Source organism: Elephas maximus, chromosome 25 (genome assembly GCF_024166365.1).
Source record: "Elephas maximus indicus isolate mEleMax1 chromosome 25, mEleMax1 primary haplotype, whole genome shotgun sequence".
NCBI lineage: Eukaryota > Metazoa > Chordata > Mammalia > Proboscidea > Elephantidae > Elephas > Elephas maximus.
In genome coordinates this window covers 40,357,602-40,371,148 of record NC_064843.1, presented here as the reverse complement: position 1 = coordinate 40,371,148, position 13,547 = coordinate 40,357,602, and the positions used below count along the sequence as shown (strand labels likewise).

The 13,547-nt window shown below is 48.5% G+C and overlaps 1 protein-coding gene across 5 annotated transcripts in view; it reads right to left on the bottom strand.

Moving 5' to 3' along the window:
* Positions 1–310: 310 nt before the first annotated feature.
* LOC126067442 (tyrosine-protein phosphatase non-receptor type substrate 1-like) overlaps positions 311–13,547 on the bottom strand; it is a 51,003-nt gene continuing 37,766 nt past the window's right edge. For 4 of the 5 annotated variants that reach the window (XM_049869317.1, XM_049869319.1, XM_049869318.1 and 1 more), the window contains exons 8-9: positions 5,437–5,488; positions 311–2,974 (exon numbers count right to left, since the gene is read on the bottom strand). In XM_049869317.1, the coding sequence (XP_049725274.1) occupies positions 2,711–2,974; positions 5,437–5,488 (316 nt within the window). In that variant the 3' untranslated portion in view covers positions 311–2,710. The remainder of the gene's footprint in view (positions 2,975–5,436; positions 5,489–13,547) is intronic. The other variant, XM_049869316.1, reaches the window with a different exon arrangement.

Genomic DNA, 13,547 nt, shown 5'->3' with positions numbered 1-13,547 from the left:
TTATAAGCCAGAATTGACTCAACAGCAGTGGGTTTGGTTTTTGGTTTTGGTTACTAAGTGGTACAGCCAGATTCAAACTCAGTTGTTTGTCTGGATTCTGCTTAAGCAGGTATTTTGGTCACAGTCATATATGACTCCCACTGAGCAAGGGGACCCAAAAGCCTTTATCTACAGCTATAAAATGCAAGTGAGAAGACTGACCACTGGGGCCACACTGGATTCTCTTCCAGGCTCTTGGGCACAGGCTGTCACCTCCAAGGAGGCCCCCAGACACACTCATAGCGACAAAGACGATCAACATCCAAAGGGATCATTGTTACCCAGAAATCTTTATTACAAAAATATTTTGCAAGCCAAAAAGTTTAAGTTGCAACTATATACAAAATGGGGCCTGTTTCCTTCCCAGCAGTCTGAAAATAAACTCCCAAAACCACGCTTCTTCCGCGGCGTTTGTCAGCCTCTTCCTCTTCCTGAGGTTCAATACACAATTAGTGGCGGAATCGCCAGGCTGCCAGGCTGAATGAAGCTGAAGCTACATGTCTTCCTTGGCCTCATTCCCTTATGCCCCCTCCAAAAGTGAAAATAAAATCAAAGAAAAATGGCACCAAGAAAACGTTCTTTTTAAATTCTGTGTGCGTGTATCTGTGTATACATATGTGCAAAAATGTGTATCTGTGTGTATGTAGGCATGCATGCCTGTGTGTGTACGTGTCTATGTGTATGTGTGTGAGTATGTGTATGTGTGTGCACATGTGATCTCTCTGGGTAGAAGAGAGGGAGACCAAGGTTTATAAGCCAACCCTTTGGAACCAGAAATGATAGAAGCCAGGTGGCTGGGCCACTGTGGCTCCAGGATGCCACAAAGGAGCCCTGGCTCGTCGGGCCAGGTGTGCCCACATGGCATGCAGGCTCAGTTAACTCCTGGATGCCATTATGCGAAACATCACCCCATCATCCCCCAGAGAGCTGGGTCTGTGCTGAGTTCCCCAAACTCCACCTGTAGGTCCCACCAGCGCGCCAGATCACCAGCCTCTCGCTCTGACGGACTGGGCCAGGAATCCCCTGGGCACTGAATGCCTAGGCCAACCAAGGGGGCCGTGAATATTAGCGCTTTTAACTCTACGAGTTGATCAGTTACAGCGAAGACTGAATGAATGGGGCTTGCTTGTGCTGGGGCATCAGCTCCCCGAATTGGAAGGGGTCACTGCTTCTATCAAGCCTCCTGAGATGGAGGGACAGAAAGCAAAACAGCCCTGGCTTCATAGCTGCTCAGTCTTCCTGGCTGTCTTTGATTTATTCCAGTTTGATCCCAAGAGGCTTTGAGAGAAGAAATGGAAGGTTCCTCGTTGAGGGATCAGCTCAGAGAGCTGGGGTAGGGAAGGTAGCTAAAGGGGTGGAGAAAACAGCCAGGCTCAGCTTCCCCACCCTGCAGATTCCTAAAGTGCTTGTGAGAGATGGTGGGGAGGGATGGCATCTTTCCTCTCCCCATTCTACAGATGAACAGACTGAGGCATTAGGTCTTGAAAAGACTGTACTGCCAAGGAAGTGGCCAAGAGAAGCACTGGAAGATTGGGACTTACCACAGTGGGTCAAGGACGGCAGGAGTACCAGCCACATGGCTCCACTGAGAACTTGGCCATTTTAGTCCTGGACAGAAGGCTTAGTGTCTCCACGGACCAGCCAAACTGGCCCTTCCTCCCCATCCTCAGGGCTCTGGGACTTGGTGGAATTCAGTCTCTGCGATAAGAAAATCCTTTCAGGACAACATACTGTTAAACTTTAGACTTCACAAGACCCAACCATGTACTTCAACACATGACAAAGAGTCAAGACAATGTCATTGTTGTCTTAAGGAAAAAAAAACAAAAAAAAAACACCACAGATCAAAATTTCTAATACCTCAGTTTCAAGATTGCACATTTCACATTTCTCAATAATTTACAGGCATCCACAGCAAGATGTTGTGAATTAGTACTAGCTGGAGAAAGCAAGCTGGGCTAGAGAGAAGAGGTGGCTCTCCGTGGAGTGCCACAGTCAGGGCGATGGGTCCTTGAGGAGTTTTGGAGGGACACAAGGAGGAAGAGGAGGAGGAAGAGAAGGGGGTTTCACTGGTGGTCCTTCGAGGGGGTTCCTGGGAGGGTTCCCTCCTCCCCCAGGGCCTGCGGTTCCTCAGCCCAGGGATGAGGAAGTCCAGGACTATTGGCAGCAACCTCACCAGGGGTTGGGATGTGGGTCCCAGGGTTTTTGTCCAGCTTCTCCACGGATGGAGCAGTTCGGTCCAAAGGGAAACCTTTTTCCAGAAGTCCCAGTTGGGTGGTGGTGGCAGCAGAGGAAGTGGAATCTTCTCCCTCCTCACCCTGTGAGATCAGGCTGTGGAGCGTCAAGGGTGTCCAAGACCGTGACCAAGATCCAGGCATTGGTGGAGCAGAGGCATGAGTGCTCTTGGGCTCCTGGCCGCTGTGGTCAGTCCCCAAGTCAGCTCCCCAGTTGGTTTGGCAACACCAGCCTCTATGTGTCGGAACGTGTGGGGCCGTGGTGGGTCTGAAGTGTTGGAGAGCCAGGGTGGTGGGGAGACAAGAGCTGCCCTCACCCCTGGGTCCCAGGGCCTCGCCATCCTGGTGTTCCAGGGACTGGGCTGCTGTCCCCATAATGGTGGCTCCACGCAAGACAGGAAGCTTGTGGGGAACAGCCCTAAGATGACCAAGGCCTCTCACTTCCTCTGGACCTGGACGCTGGCATACTCTGAGAAGGAGGGCTCGGGCTTGGGGGCAGGGTGCTTGGGGGCCCGGTTGAGGTGGACCATGTCCAGGTCGGCATAGGTGAGGTTGTCCTCCAACCTGGGTGGTGGGCTGGCCCGAATGCTGGCATACTCTGTGTGGCTGTTGGGCTCAGCGGCCTGGGGTGCAGGCTTCCTCCCCTTGGGCAGGTTCAGGTCTGCATAGGTGATGTTGTTCATGTCATTTTTGTCTTGTACCTAAACAAGAATGAGAGGGTCATTCTGGAGCCTCTAGCCCACTCACCGATCCACCGGGTACCAGGTCCTGATGCTCTGTCTTCCCTTGGCCCTTTCTGGCTCAGCCCTAATTCAGGCACCCTTTACTCTTGCCAAGGTTATCCTACCAGCCTCCTCCCTGGTCTTCCTGCCTCCAGCAATTACGTCCTCCAACCTACCTTTCTCCCCATGGCCTGAGGGTCATGCCACAGCCCTGCTGCAACGCCACGTCCTCCTGCTCCTCCTCCTCCTAGCCTGAGCCACCTGTAGTTCTCTTTGCCTTTCCCCATGCTCCTCCCTCTGCCTGGAGCATCCATCGGCCTCCTTCTCCAAAATTTAGCTCAACCATCACTTCTTGCAAGACCCTACCTACCTCCACTCCCCCTGGCTGGGTCCAGGGCTCCTTCTCTGTGCTCCCTCAGTCCCTGCTGCTCCAACACGGCACCCACCACCCAGATCTGTGAGGGTCTGTTTGGGGGCCTGACTAGATGCTGATCTCCCAGTGGGTGGAGACATTCATTCATTCACTCATTTACTCAACACATGTTCACTAGGGCATCTGTTATGGTGCAGAAGATGCCGGATCAATGTTGAATGAATGAATGAATGGCAACAATGTCAGCTACGAGATTTTGGTAGCCTTACTCTGGGTAAAACTGGGGGCTTCGAGTGAGAGAACAGGGGCTACGTAAGAATGAGACCAACAGTTTGTGGGTGGTACAGGTTCTGGAGTCAGATGGGCTGGGTTTGAATCCTGGGTCTGCACTCTCTAGCTGAGGCACTTTGGGTAATTCACTTAGCTTCTCTGGGCCTCAATTTTTCCCAAGTGGGGATAAAAATAGTATCTATCACGAGGATTGCTGTGAAGATTGAATGAGATTATCCAGCCAAATCTCTTAGAACAGGGGCTACACATAGTAAAGCCTCAATAAATGGTATCAATCATCAACTCCTTAGCAACTTTAACCTCATCGCCCCCAACTGCTGTCTTAAAATGACACATGATGAATTAGCAACTCTGTGGCACCTGGGCTATAGACATGGAGTGAAACTACCAACAACCACCACGACTCATTCTTGTCACACAATAACAACCGCAGCTCTCAGCCACCGACAGCTGATAAGCACCACCCTTTCACATGCATCACCTCAACAAGGCTATGCCACAACCCTGCTAGGTAGGAATTATTAACCCCATTTTACAGGTGAAGAAACTGAGACCCGGGGAGGTAAAATAATTTGGTTAAAGTCACCCAGATGGTAAAGAACCAAAGTCTGTTGGATTCTAAAGCTGTGTCCTCTGTCACACAGGTCCTCTGTCCTGGACCTAGCACGCTCCCTCCCCGGAAAGGGCTGGTGTCTGACCTGGGAATCTGAGACACAAGACCACAGCTCCAAAGAGCTGGGCTGTGATTGCCTTGCTCACCCCACAGGGTCAGGCACATAGTACGTGCTCAGTAAATCTTTGCTGAATGTGAGTTCTATAGAGGCTTCAGTGACCAACTCTCACCACTGTCCTTTCCCCAGAAAGTTCCAGAAGGAAATTCAGAAGTAAAATGCCTGAGGAAAAAGCATCCCACTCTCACCATTGGAAATTATTGTGTTTTTCCTAATTACGACCTGAGCTTATGCCCGGAAGGCCAGGACTCAGGACTGCTGTTGGGGTGGCAATGGGTCAGGAGATCAGGCCACCGTGTTCCAGCTGACAAAGAGCACGCCTTTCATCAGCCTGACTCCCTTCCACAGATCACATCTAAAATGATGACAACCGCCTGGGAGATGTCAAGGACAGCTGGTGCTCTCTCGTTCTTGGGTTCAGAGCAGGGCCTGCCTCATTACCAGACGCCAAGAAGCCCTCTGCCTCCGAGGTCTGAAAGCATCAGTGGGTCGTAAGTGGGGCTAAGTTTCTCGGAAACGGGCCAACCATGTTGATGGAGAAATCTCAGCTGGAGGGAGAGTGTCCTCGCATGGGGTAATTAATGACACAGGGTCTTCCCATCAGCAAAGACTACAGAGATTCTGGCAGTGCTGGGCGGCATGGACTCTGGTTAAGCTGGGCTGCAAGGAGGTGGTGGGGAGCCTGGGGAGGGTGCTTCTGGTGGAAGGACTGGCCCGGGCACACGCACTGAGGCAGGAAGGCACAATCCACACCAAGGGAGGGCTGCAGCCTGACTCCAGGGCACCATTTATAGAGAACACGTTGTGAACAGTGCCCCCTGGAGTTGTACAATGGGTGGCAGTGAGTTAAGGAGCCTGTGGCCGACTCCCATGCTGGCTGGGGCAGAGAGAGGGAGTGTGCGAGGACAAGGCGGGGGACCAGGGATGTAAGGATCCGCGTCACGTTCCCACCCTGGGCAGGGAACATGTCTTAATTTAGAACAGGATCCGCAGCTCCGGCTGATCTGAGGAAATCACTATCTAGGTTCCCCAGAAGGGTGTCTCACCAAGGACTGTACCTGGGTTATCTCTCTGGAGTTCTTCTCAGGCTCATGCAACCTAAAAAGGAAAGAGACGAACAGATAAAAATATCCTCCCTATCTCAAGTGCTCACACAAACTGATAAGAATAACATTTAAGTTATACTTCCTTTATGGGTGGAGGACATGGATGTACAATTCAAACAAGAAATACAGCCGCTTATCAAATGTGAGGCAAAAGGGTCAATCTCAGTAAAAAGGAGTTTTAAACAACGCACTATCATTTTTCTGCCTACTATATCAGCCAGTTATCTTGAAAAAAGTTATAATACTCGGTGCTGGGGAAGGTGTGGTGAAACTGGCACTTTCACGCTGGCGACGGTGGGGAGCAAACCCATAGGACCCTTTTGGAAAGCAGCTTGGTAATACAGATCAAGAGCTCAGAAAGTGTCCTCAGCTTTTGACTCATGATTGCACTTTTTTTTTTAAATCCAAAATGCAGGAAAAGCTTTATGCGCAGACATTTGTCACCGGTGTGTTTATGCGGCACAGCTCTGCCAATTGGGACTGGTTACGGAAAGGTGGGTGGGCTCAGGCACAGATTTAAGAGGCTTCTAAGGACATTTTTCTTATTACAAGTAATTATATTAAAATGGTAAGTGAAAAAGCAAAATTCTCTGTGGAAAGACCTCAATTATGAAAAATGCATGGATAACACTGAAAGGAAATGGAAATGCTAACAGGTTTTCAGGTCTTCAGGTGGCATTTTTTCTTCTTCCCAGTTTCCCATATCCTCCAAACATTCTATATTATAAATATTTATGTATTATCATAAAAAAGAAAAAGAAAGACCAAGACATCTTGGCAAAGAGGTTGGTTCATACACTTGATTCTGTAACTGGAGGCCAGGCTTGGCTTACTTGTGGGGTCAAGGTGGTGAACAAACCTGCACCGCTGGTCCTGCTGAAGCCTGATGATTCTCAAGCCAGAAACCCTGGGGATGTGAGCCTGAATAATGTCGGAACTGAGCAATGGGGCTTCCAACAGGTTATTCATGGCGTGAGTGCTGGCCTGAGAAGGCAGTTCTGGAGCATGACAAGCCCCATGTGGCCACAGGGACAGCCCATCAGGAGGGGAACAAGTCTGGTAGGGGATCACACAGATCTACCCATACCTCACCAGCTTCAAAAACTTCTGGGGTTCAAGCACAGCTCCTCTCTGGTTCAAGGGCAACTCCTGGCCATGCTCATAAGCCCCGCTGTGGTCTGGCCCCTGCTGACTCCCTCAGGCTCATTCACTATCCCACTTATCTACCTACTGAATATTTAGTGAGAGATAACGTACTTTATGCTTTAATAAGAGCCTAGATTGACCTTCTTGGCCACTTCTTCTCCTAACTAATTCCTGTTTATCCTTTAAGACTCAACTATGGCATTGTTTCCTTGGGAAAACTTCTCTGACAGCACTGGGCTGGCTGGGATGCCCCTCCTTGTCTATTTTTATACCTAGTTTATATATCTGTCTGCCATGCTTCCTCAACAGATGGGAGCAGGTGCTCAAGAGGAGACTTGGAATGAATACCAGACTGGCCCAGGGCCTTTGCTCACTCAGTCCTGCCTTTCTCTCTATCTGCTTCATGCCATCTCTTCCTTAGATCCTCCTAGAGTCCTTTCTTGGGATACCATCACTGAATCCCCCAACCCCACTCTCAGCACACTGGGTTCCTCTGTCAGAGCAGTATTTCAGGCTGTGATCAATTATCCATTTTCCAGGTTCATTTCCCCTTCCCTGTCTTTCCTATCCCAGTGAATGACACCCACAAGATCCATCCTTGTGCTCAGACTCAATTGGGGTCATCCCCGATTCTCCCTCCTATTACAGCCCATGTCTAATCCATTCCAAGGCTCATCAGCGCTGCCTCCAAAATATACACCAAAACCCACCACTCTGTCATTGTCACTATCCCCATTCCCTCGTGTCCTGAAGAGCCTCCTCTCTGGTCTCCCTGCTTCTATTCCTGTCCCTCTGCATTCCACTGTCCACACTTCAAACACATACATGATGTCACATCACCGTTCTACGCAGAACCTTCAGCCCCTTCTCACCAAGCTATCTGGCCAGTCTTGCCGACTGCTCTAGTCTTCTTTCTCATTTTCTCTCCCTCGCTCCACTCAGGCTGCCCTGACCTCCTTCTCGATGCTTTGTGAACATATCCAACTGCTCCCGCCATGGGCTCTGTGCCCCACTCTTCCCTCTGCCTGGTTCATTCCTGCTCCAGATCTCCCCATGGCCAGAGACTGCTTGTCCTTACAGTTATTTTCTAAATGTCACCTCTCACCTCCACAGACATGCCTTTCCTGACCCTCCCACCTCCCTGCTCTGTTCCATCCCCTTAAAAAAAAAAACAAAACTCATTGCCATTGAGTCGATTCTGCCTCATAGTGATCCTATAGTAGCACTGCCCCATATATATTTCCAAAGAGTGCCTGGTGGATGTGAACTGCTAACCTTTTTGTCAGCAACCATAGCTCTTAACCATTACACCACCAGGGTTTCCTCCATCCCCTTATGTGGGTGTATTTTATTTAGTCAGCACCTGCATGACATCATTTCTTAACCTCCCAGCTCTTCTGGTGACCTGCCTCCCTGCTGGACCGTGAGTGCCATGCGGGCAGAGACTCTCTAGGAACATGAGAATGGAGTTTGAGGGATGGAGTTCTGAGAGTGGAGTGTGGGGGTTCAGCACAGGTTTCCTAAGAAACCTGTTTAAAACAGGATCTGAGGAAGAGACATAGTGAAGCAGATGAAGAGACAGGGAGGGCTGAGTGTGCAAAGGCCCTGGGCCAGTCTGACTGGCATTCTAAGTCATCTCTTGAGCACCTGTCCCCATCTGGTGAGGAAGCATGGTAGACAGACAGACACATACATCAGATATGAAAACAGGCAAGGTTTGGGATTGCTATGGAGGGGCATCCCAGCCAGCCCAGCACTGTCAGAGAAGTGTTCCCAAGAGGGTAATATGAGAGTTAAGTCCACCGCCAAAGCCCCAGCACCTAGTACTGAACTAGCACAGGCTGGAACTCTCGAATACTTGCTGAATGAATGAATATCTCTCCCACTGTATCACAGGTGCCATGAGACCAGGGCTACTGTCTTCTTTGTTTCCCTCTGCAGTCCTCCAGCTCAAGGCCTGGCACCGAGCTGGGCTAATCCAGATGAATAAATGAAAGAACCAGGGAAGCTCTAAATATTCCAAGAATAAGTGCAGTGAATGTCTGACAAGTGAATGAATGGCTGACTGAATGAGCCCCAGTGCCCAATTAAGGGAGTAGAGCCACATTTTTCTCTCGTCTGAGCTGGGGAAGATTACAATGTTCTGCTTCTATGTTCCTAACCCAGAGAGTTAGCAATCACCAATCCCTCCATGGCCTCCTTGCAACCGGAAGGGCCCTTTGAGCTCACAGCAGTGGCATTCCCCCAACACCCCCACCCCCCGCCGCCCCGGCACCCTCTAGGCTGGGTTGTTACCGTGGGCAGCGTCCTTTGGAAAGTGTCTGATCCTGACAAGCAGAAGCTGAAAGTGGTCTCTGAGAGGGAAGCTACCATTACTGCTCGCTAGCTACCACTTTGGTTTAGCCAGATGAAAGGGAGCGCACACTCTCATGGCTCCCTTGGTAGGCTCATTTTAGAAAATAAAAAACAGGCCAAAAATGGCTGGCTTCTCTGGGGAAGATGAAATAGGCAGTAAGAAGCATCCAAGCAGTGATGAAAAGTACCCGCTTTAGGCAGTCCTTAGCAAGTGGCACCTGGACCTGTAACTCCACTGTGCGCCAGGCGCTCAGGTCCCGCTGCGCCAATTTAGGAAATGAGAATGTCCACAGGTCTGTAAAGTCACAGATTCTGACAGTGTTTGGTTATATTGCCCTTGCTATTGGTAGAGAGTTTAAAAAACACCTTGAGGTATTATTGAACACTCTTCAGCGGGGCTCGCAAGCCCAGGTGGGCACGTCAGACTATGACACGGGGCATTATCTGAATGAGCTAAGGAAAGGCTGCTTGGAAGCCTATACTGGAATTGTCCAGGGATTGAAGGGAGATCAGGAGAACGTACACCCGGATGTGGTACTGGTCTAAGCCAGAGCAGAATTTATTGTTTTTCACTGACCACGCTCCTGAAAAAGAGGATTATAGAGATGGAGCAGCAGCTCGTCCTGTTGGACTGACAGAGGATTTATGTACAGCGTTTGGGAAGGGCATAGTACAATTAGTAGAAACTAGGCCCACAATTCATGAACTTTTAAATGAAGGAAGGAGATCAAAGACTAACAAAGCAGAAACCCTTGCTACCTGAGCAACAAGAGAACTGAGGAAAGTGAAGAACCAAGCTTCATCTGTTACCGTTGGGATGATAACCAGACCCCCACTGGAAGTCTCCACTCTTCTGAAAAACCCGGAAGTGAGGACAGTACATGGATGCTGAATGTTTGGGAATGAGAGGATGAGCAGGTGAGGCTTGGAAACACACCACACTGAAAACCCTCCCACAGCAGCCGCTGTAGCTTCCAAGAGCAGCGCTGTCATGAGGTTAAGTAAGCATTGGTTTTGTAGAAAACCATAATGTCAGCCATCTTGGAAAAGAGAACAAACAATGGACTTACCAGGGAGGGAGGGAGGGAAGGAGGGAAGAAAGCAGGAAGGAAGCCAGCCAGCCAGCCAGCCAGCCAGCCTTCTCTTCCCAGGAGAGGCTAAAATCATCTTTTCTGTTTTTTGGCTGGTGCTATGTGGAATAACTGGTTTGGGAGAAGAGGGACTGGGTTCAGCTGTGGTGCTTTGTTATAAAACGCAGCCTGGCCTTTGCTATCGATAAGAAAGATGAAGCCTGGGTCTCAAGCCCACCTTCAGTGTACTTTTGCCACATAGTACTTATACGGGTGCTGGCTAAAAGGAGGGTAAGGGATTCTTTTCAGTCTGAGAATGCATGTGTGTGAGTGAGGCAGTATCCATATTCTCCCCTTGAAGTCACTGCAGTTTCTTCACCTTCCCCCGCCCCGCAAAAAAAAAGGGGGTTAAATATTGCAATTCATAAAACTAACCGATGTTCTGTCTACTGATGCAGCACCAGTGATGTTAAAAAGAAAAAAAAAAAAAAAGGAAAGACACTCTTTAGGGTTTGTTCTGTTGTTGTTGTTGTTTTTAAATTATTATCTTTTAGGGAAAACACTAATGGTCAGAGCTCCCATCCTGATATTTTCATCCAGGTGCCCTTCCTAATAATATGGTTCAACTGTGGATACAGAAGTGGGAGAGGCCAGGGTGGAGGGCCGTGAGGTAAGCGAGGCCCAGCAAGGGGAGCGCAGAATGGTTGAGCCAAGGACTGGGCATGGGTCATGAGGGGGTCTGTCCAGTCAGTGCGTTTAGGCCAGGGGGTGCCTAAGGGCCTGGTTAGGGAGTCAGGACTTTATCTTGAGGGGCTCGGGGAACCACTGAAGGCTTAGGGAGAGGGTGGAAGTAGTGCTTTGCCCTTGGAGAGCATGTACCAGGTGTGGGGCACACAGTGGGCAAAGGTACGGTCAGAGGAACACAATTCCTGGGAGGCATGAGGGGCCTGTTCTACTGTGGGGCTGGCTCTGCCTGCTTAGGGACTAAGAAGGGAGGGTAGGCTGGGAGAGTAGGCAGGGCTCAGAGGAGAGAAGAAAGCCAGGGTTTGCCTGAGGGTGCTGCAGAATCTGACCACTTCTCATCCACCCCGCAGCCCCACCCTGGCCCAGGCCACTATCCTCTCCCGCTTGGGCCACTGCAGCCACCTCTCACTGGTCTCTGCCGCCCCCTCACCTCCAACCGTCTGGTCTCCGCATGCAGGCAAGTAACCCGTTTAAGATGAAGTCAGTTTATGTCGTTCTACAGCTTCTGTTTCTGCTCATAGTACATCCAGAGTCCTTATAATGCACACAGACCGCCGGCCTTCACTGCAGGCTCTCCAGCCTGATCTGCATTTCTGAAGTCACAAAGCTCTAGGACAACGAAAGAGTCCCTAAACCCACCTGGTGACAAATCTGAGCTGAATGGATACAAAGCTATTTAGCTTTTATTTACCCCAAGTATGGATGGTCACAACATAAACGGCGACTATACATGTGGACCTCACCAGATGGAAGACACAGGAATCGAATCGACTACATCTGTGCAAAGAGATTATAGAAAAGCTCAATTATCGTCCGTCAGAAGAAGGCCAGGGGCTGACTGTGGAACAGATCATCAATTAATCATATGTAAGTTCAGGCTGAAGTTGAAGAAAATTAGAGTAAGTCCGCAAAAGCCAAAGTAGGACTTTGAGTATATTCCACCTGAATTTAGAAACCATCTTTAGAATAGATTTCACACACTGAACGCTAATGACCGAAGACAAGACGACTCGTGGAATGACACCAAAGATATCATACATGAAGAAAGCAAGAGGTCATTAAAAACACAAGAAAGAAAGAAAAGACCAAAATGGATGTCAGAAGAGGCTCTGAAAGTTGCTTTTGAACACAGAGCAGCTAAAGCAAAAGGAAGAAATGATGAAGTAAAACAGCTGAAAAGAAGATTTCAAAGGGCAGCTCAAGAAGACAAAGTATTATAATGAAATGAGCAAAGACCTGGAGATAGAAAACCAAAAGAAAAGAACACGCTCGACATTTCTCAAGCTGAAAGAACTTAAGAAAAAATTCAAGCCTTGAATTGCAATAATGAAGAATTCTACAGAGAAATATTAAACGACACAGGGAGCATCAAAAGAAGATGGAAGGAATACAGTCACTGTACCAAAAAGAATCAGTCAACATTCAATCATTTCACAGGGTAGCCTAGGATTGGGAACCAATGGTATTGAAGGAAGAGGCCCCAAGCTGCAGTGAAGGCACTGGCGAAAAACAAAGCTCCAGGAATTGATGGAATACCAACTGAGATGTTTCAACAAACAGATGCAATGCTGTTTAAGTGCTCACCCATCTATGCCAAGAAATTTGGAAGACAGCTACCTGGCCAAATGACTGGAAGATATCCATATTTGTACCCATTCCAAAGAAAGGAGATCCAAGAGAATGAGGATCATCAAACAGTATCATTAATATCACACACAAGCAAAATTTTCCTGAAGATCATTCAAAAGTGGTTACAATAGTTCATCGACAGGGAACTGCCTGAAATTCAAGCCGGATTCAGAAGAGGATGTGGAACAAGGGATATCACTGGTGATGTCAGATGGACCTTGGCTGAAAGCAGAGAATACCAGGAAGATGTTTACCTGTATTTTATTGACTATGCAAAGGCATTCGACTGTGTGGATCATAAAAAATTATGGATAAAATTGCAAAGAATGGAAATTCCAGAACACTCAAGAGGAACCTGTACTTAGACCAAGAGGCAGTCATTCGAACAGAACAAGGGTTTAAAGTCAGGAAAGGTATGCATCGGGGTTGTAGTCTTTCGCATGCTTTCAATCTGTATGCTAGGTAAATAATTCGAGAAGCTGGACTATACGAAGAAGAAAGCAGCATCAGGATTGGAGGAAGACTCATTAACAACCTGTATTATGCAGGTGACATAACCTTGCTAGCTGAAAGTGAAGAGGACTTGAAGCACTTACTGATGAACATCAAAGACCATAGCCTTCAGTATGGATTACACCTCAAGATAAAGAAAACAAAAATCCTCACAACTGGACCAAGAAGCTGCATCATGATAAACGGAGAAAAGATTGAAGTTGTCAAGGATTTCATTTTGCTTGGATTCACAATCAACACCCATGGAAACAGCAGTCAAGAAATCAGGTGATGCGATGCATTGGGCAAAATCTGCTCCAAGAGACCTCTTTGAAGCATTGAAAAGCAAAGAAATAATCTTAAAAACTATGGTGCACCTGCCTTAAGTCATGGTGTTTTTAATTGCCTCATATGCATGTGAAAGCTGGACAATGAATAAGGAAGACCGGAGAAGACTCTTACGGTGTTGGTGAAGAATATTGAATATACCATGGACTGCCAGAAGAACAAACAAATCTGTCTTGGAAAAGTACAGCCAGAATGCTCCTTAGAAGCAAGGATGGTGAGACTTCGTCTCACTTACTTTGGATATGTTATCAGGAGGGATCAGTCCCT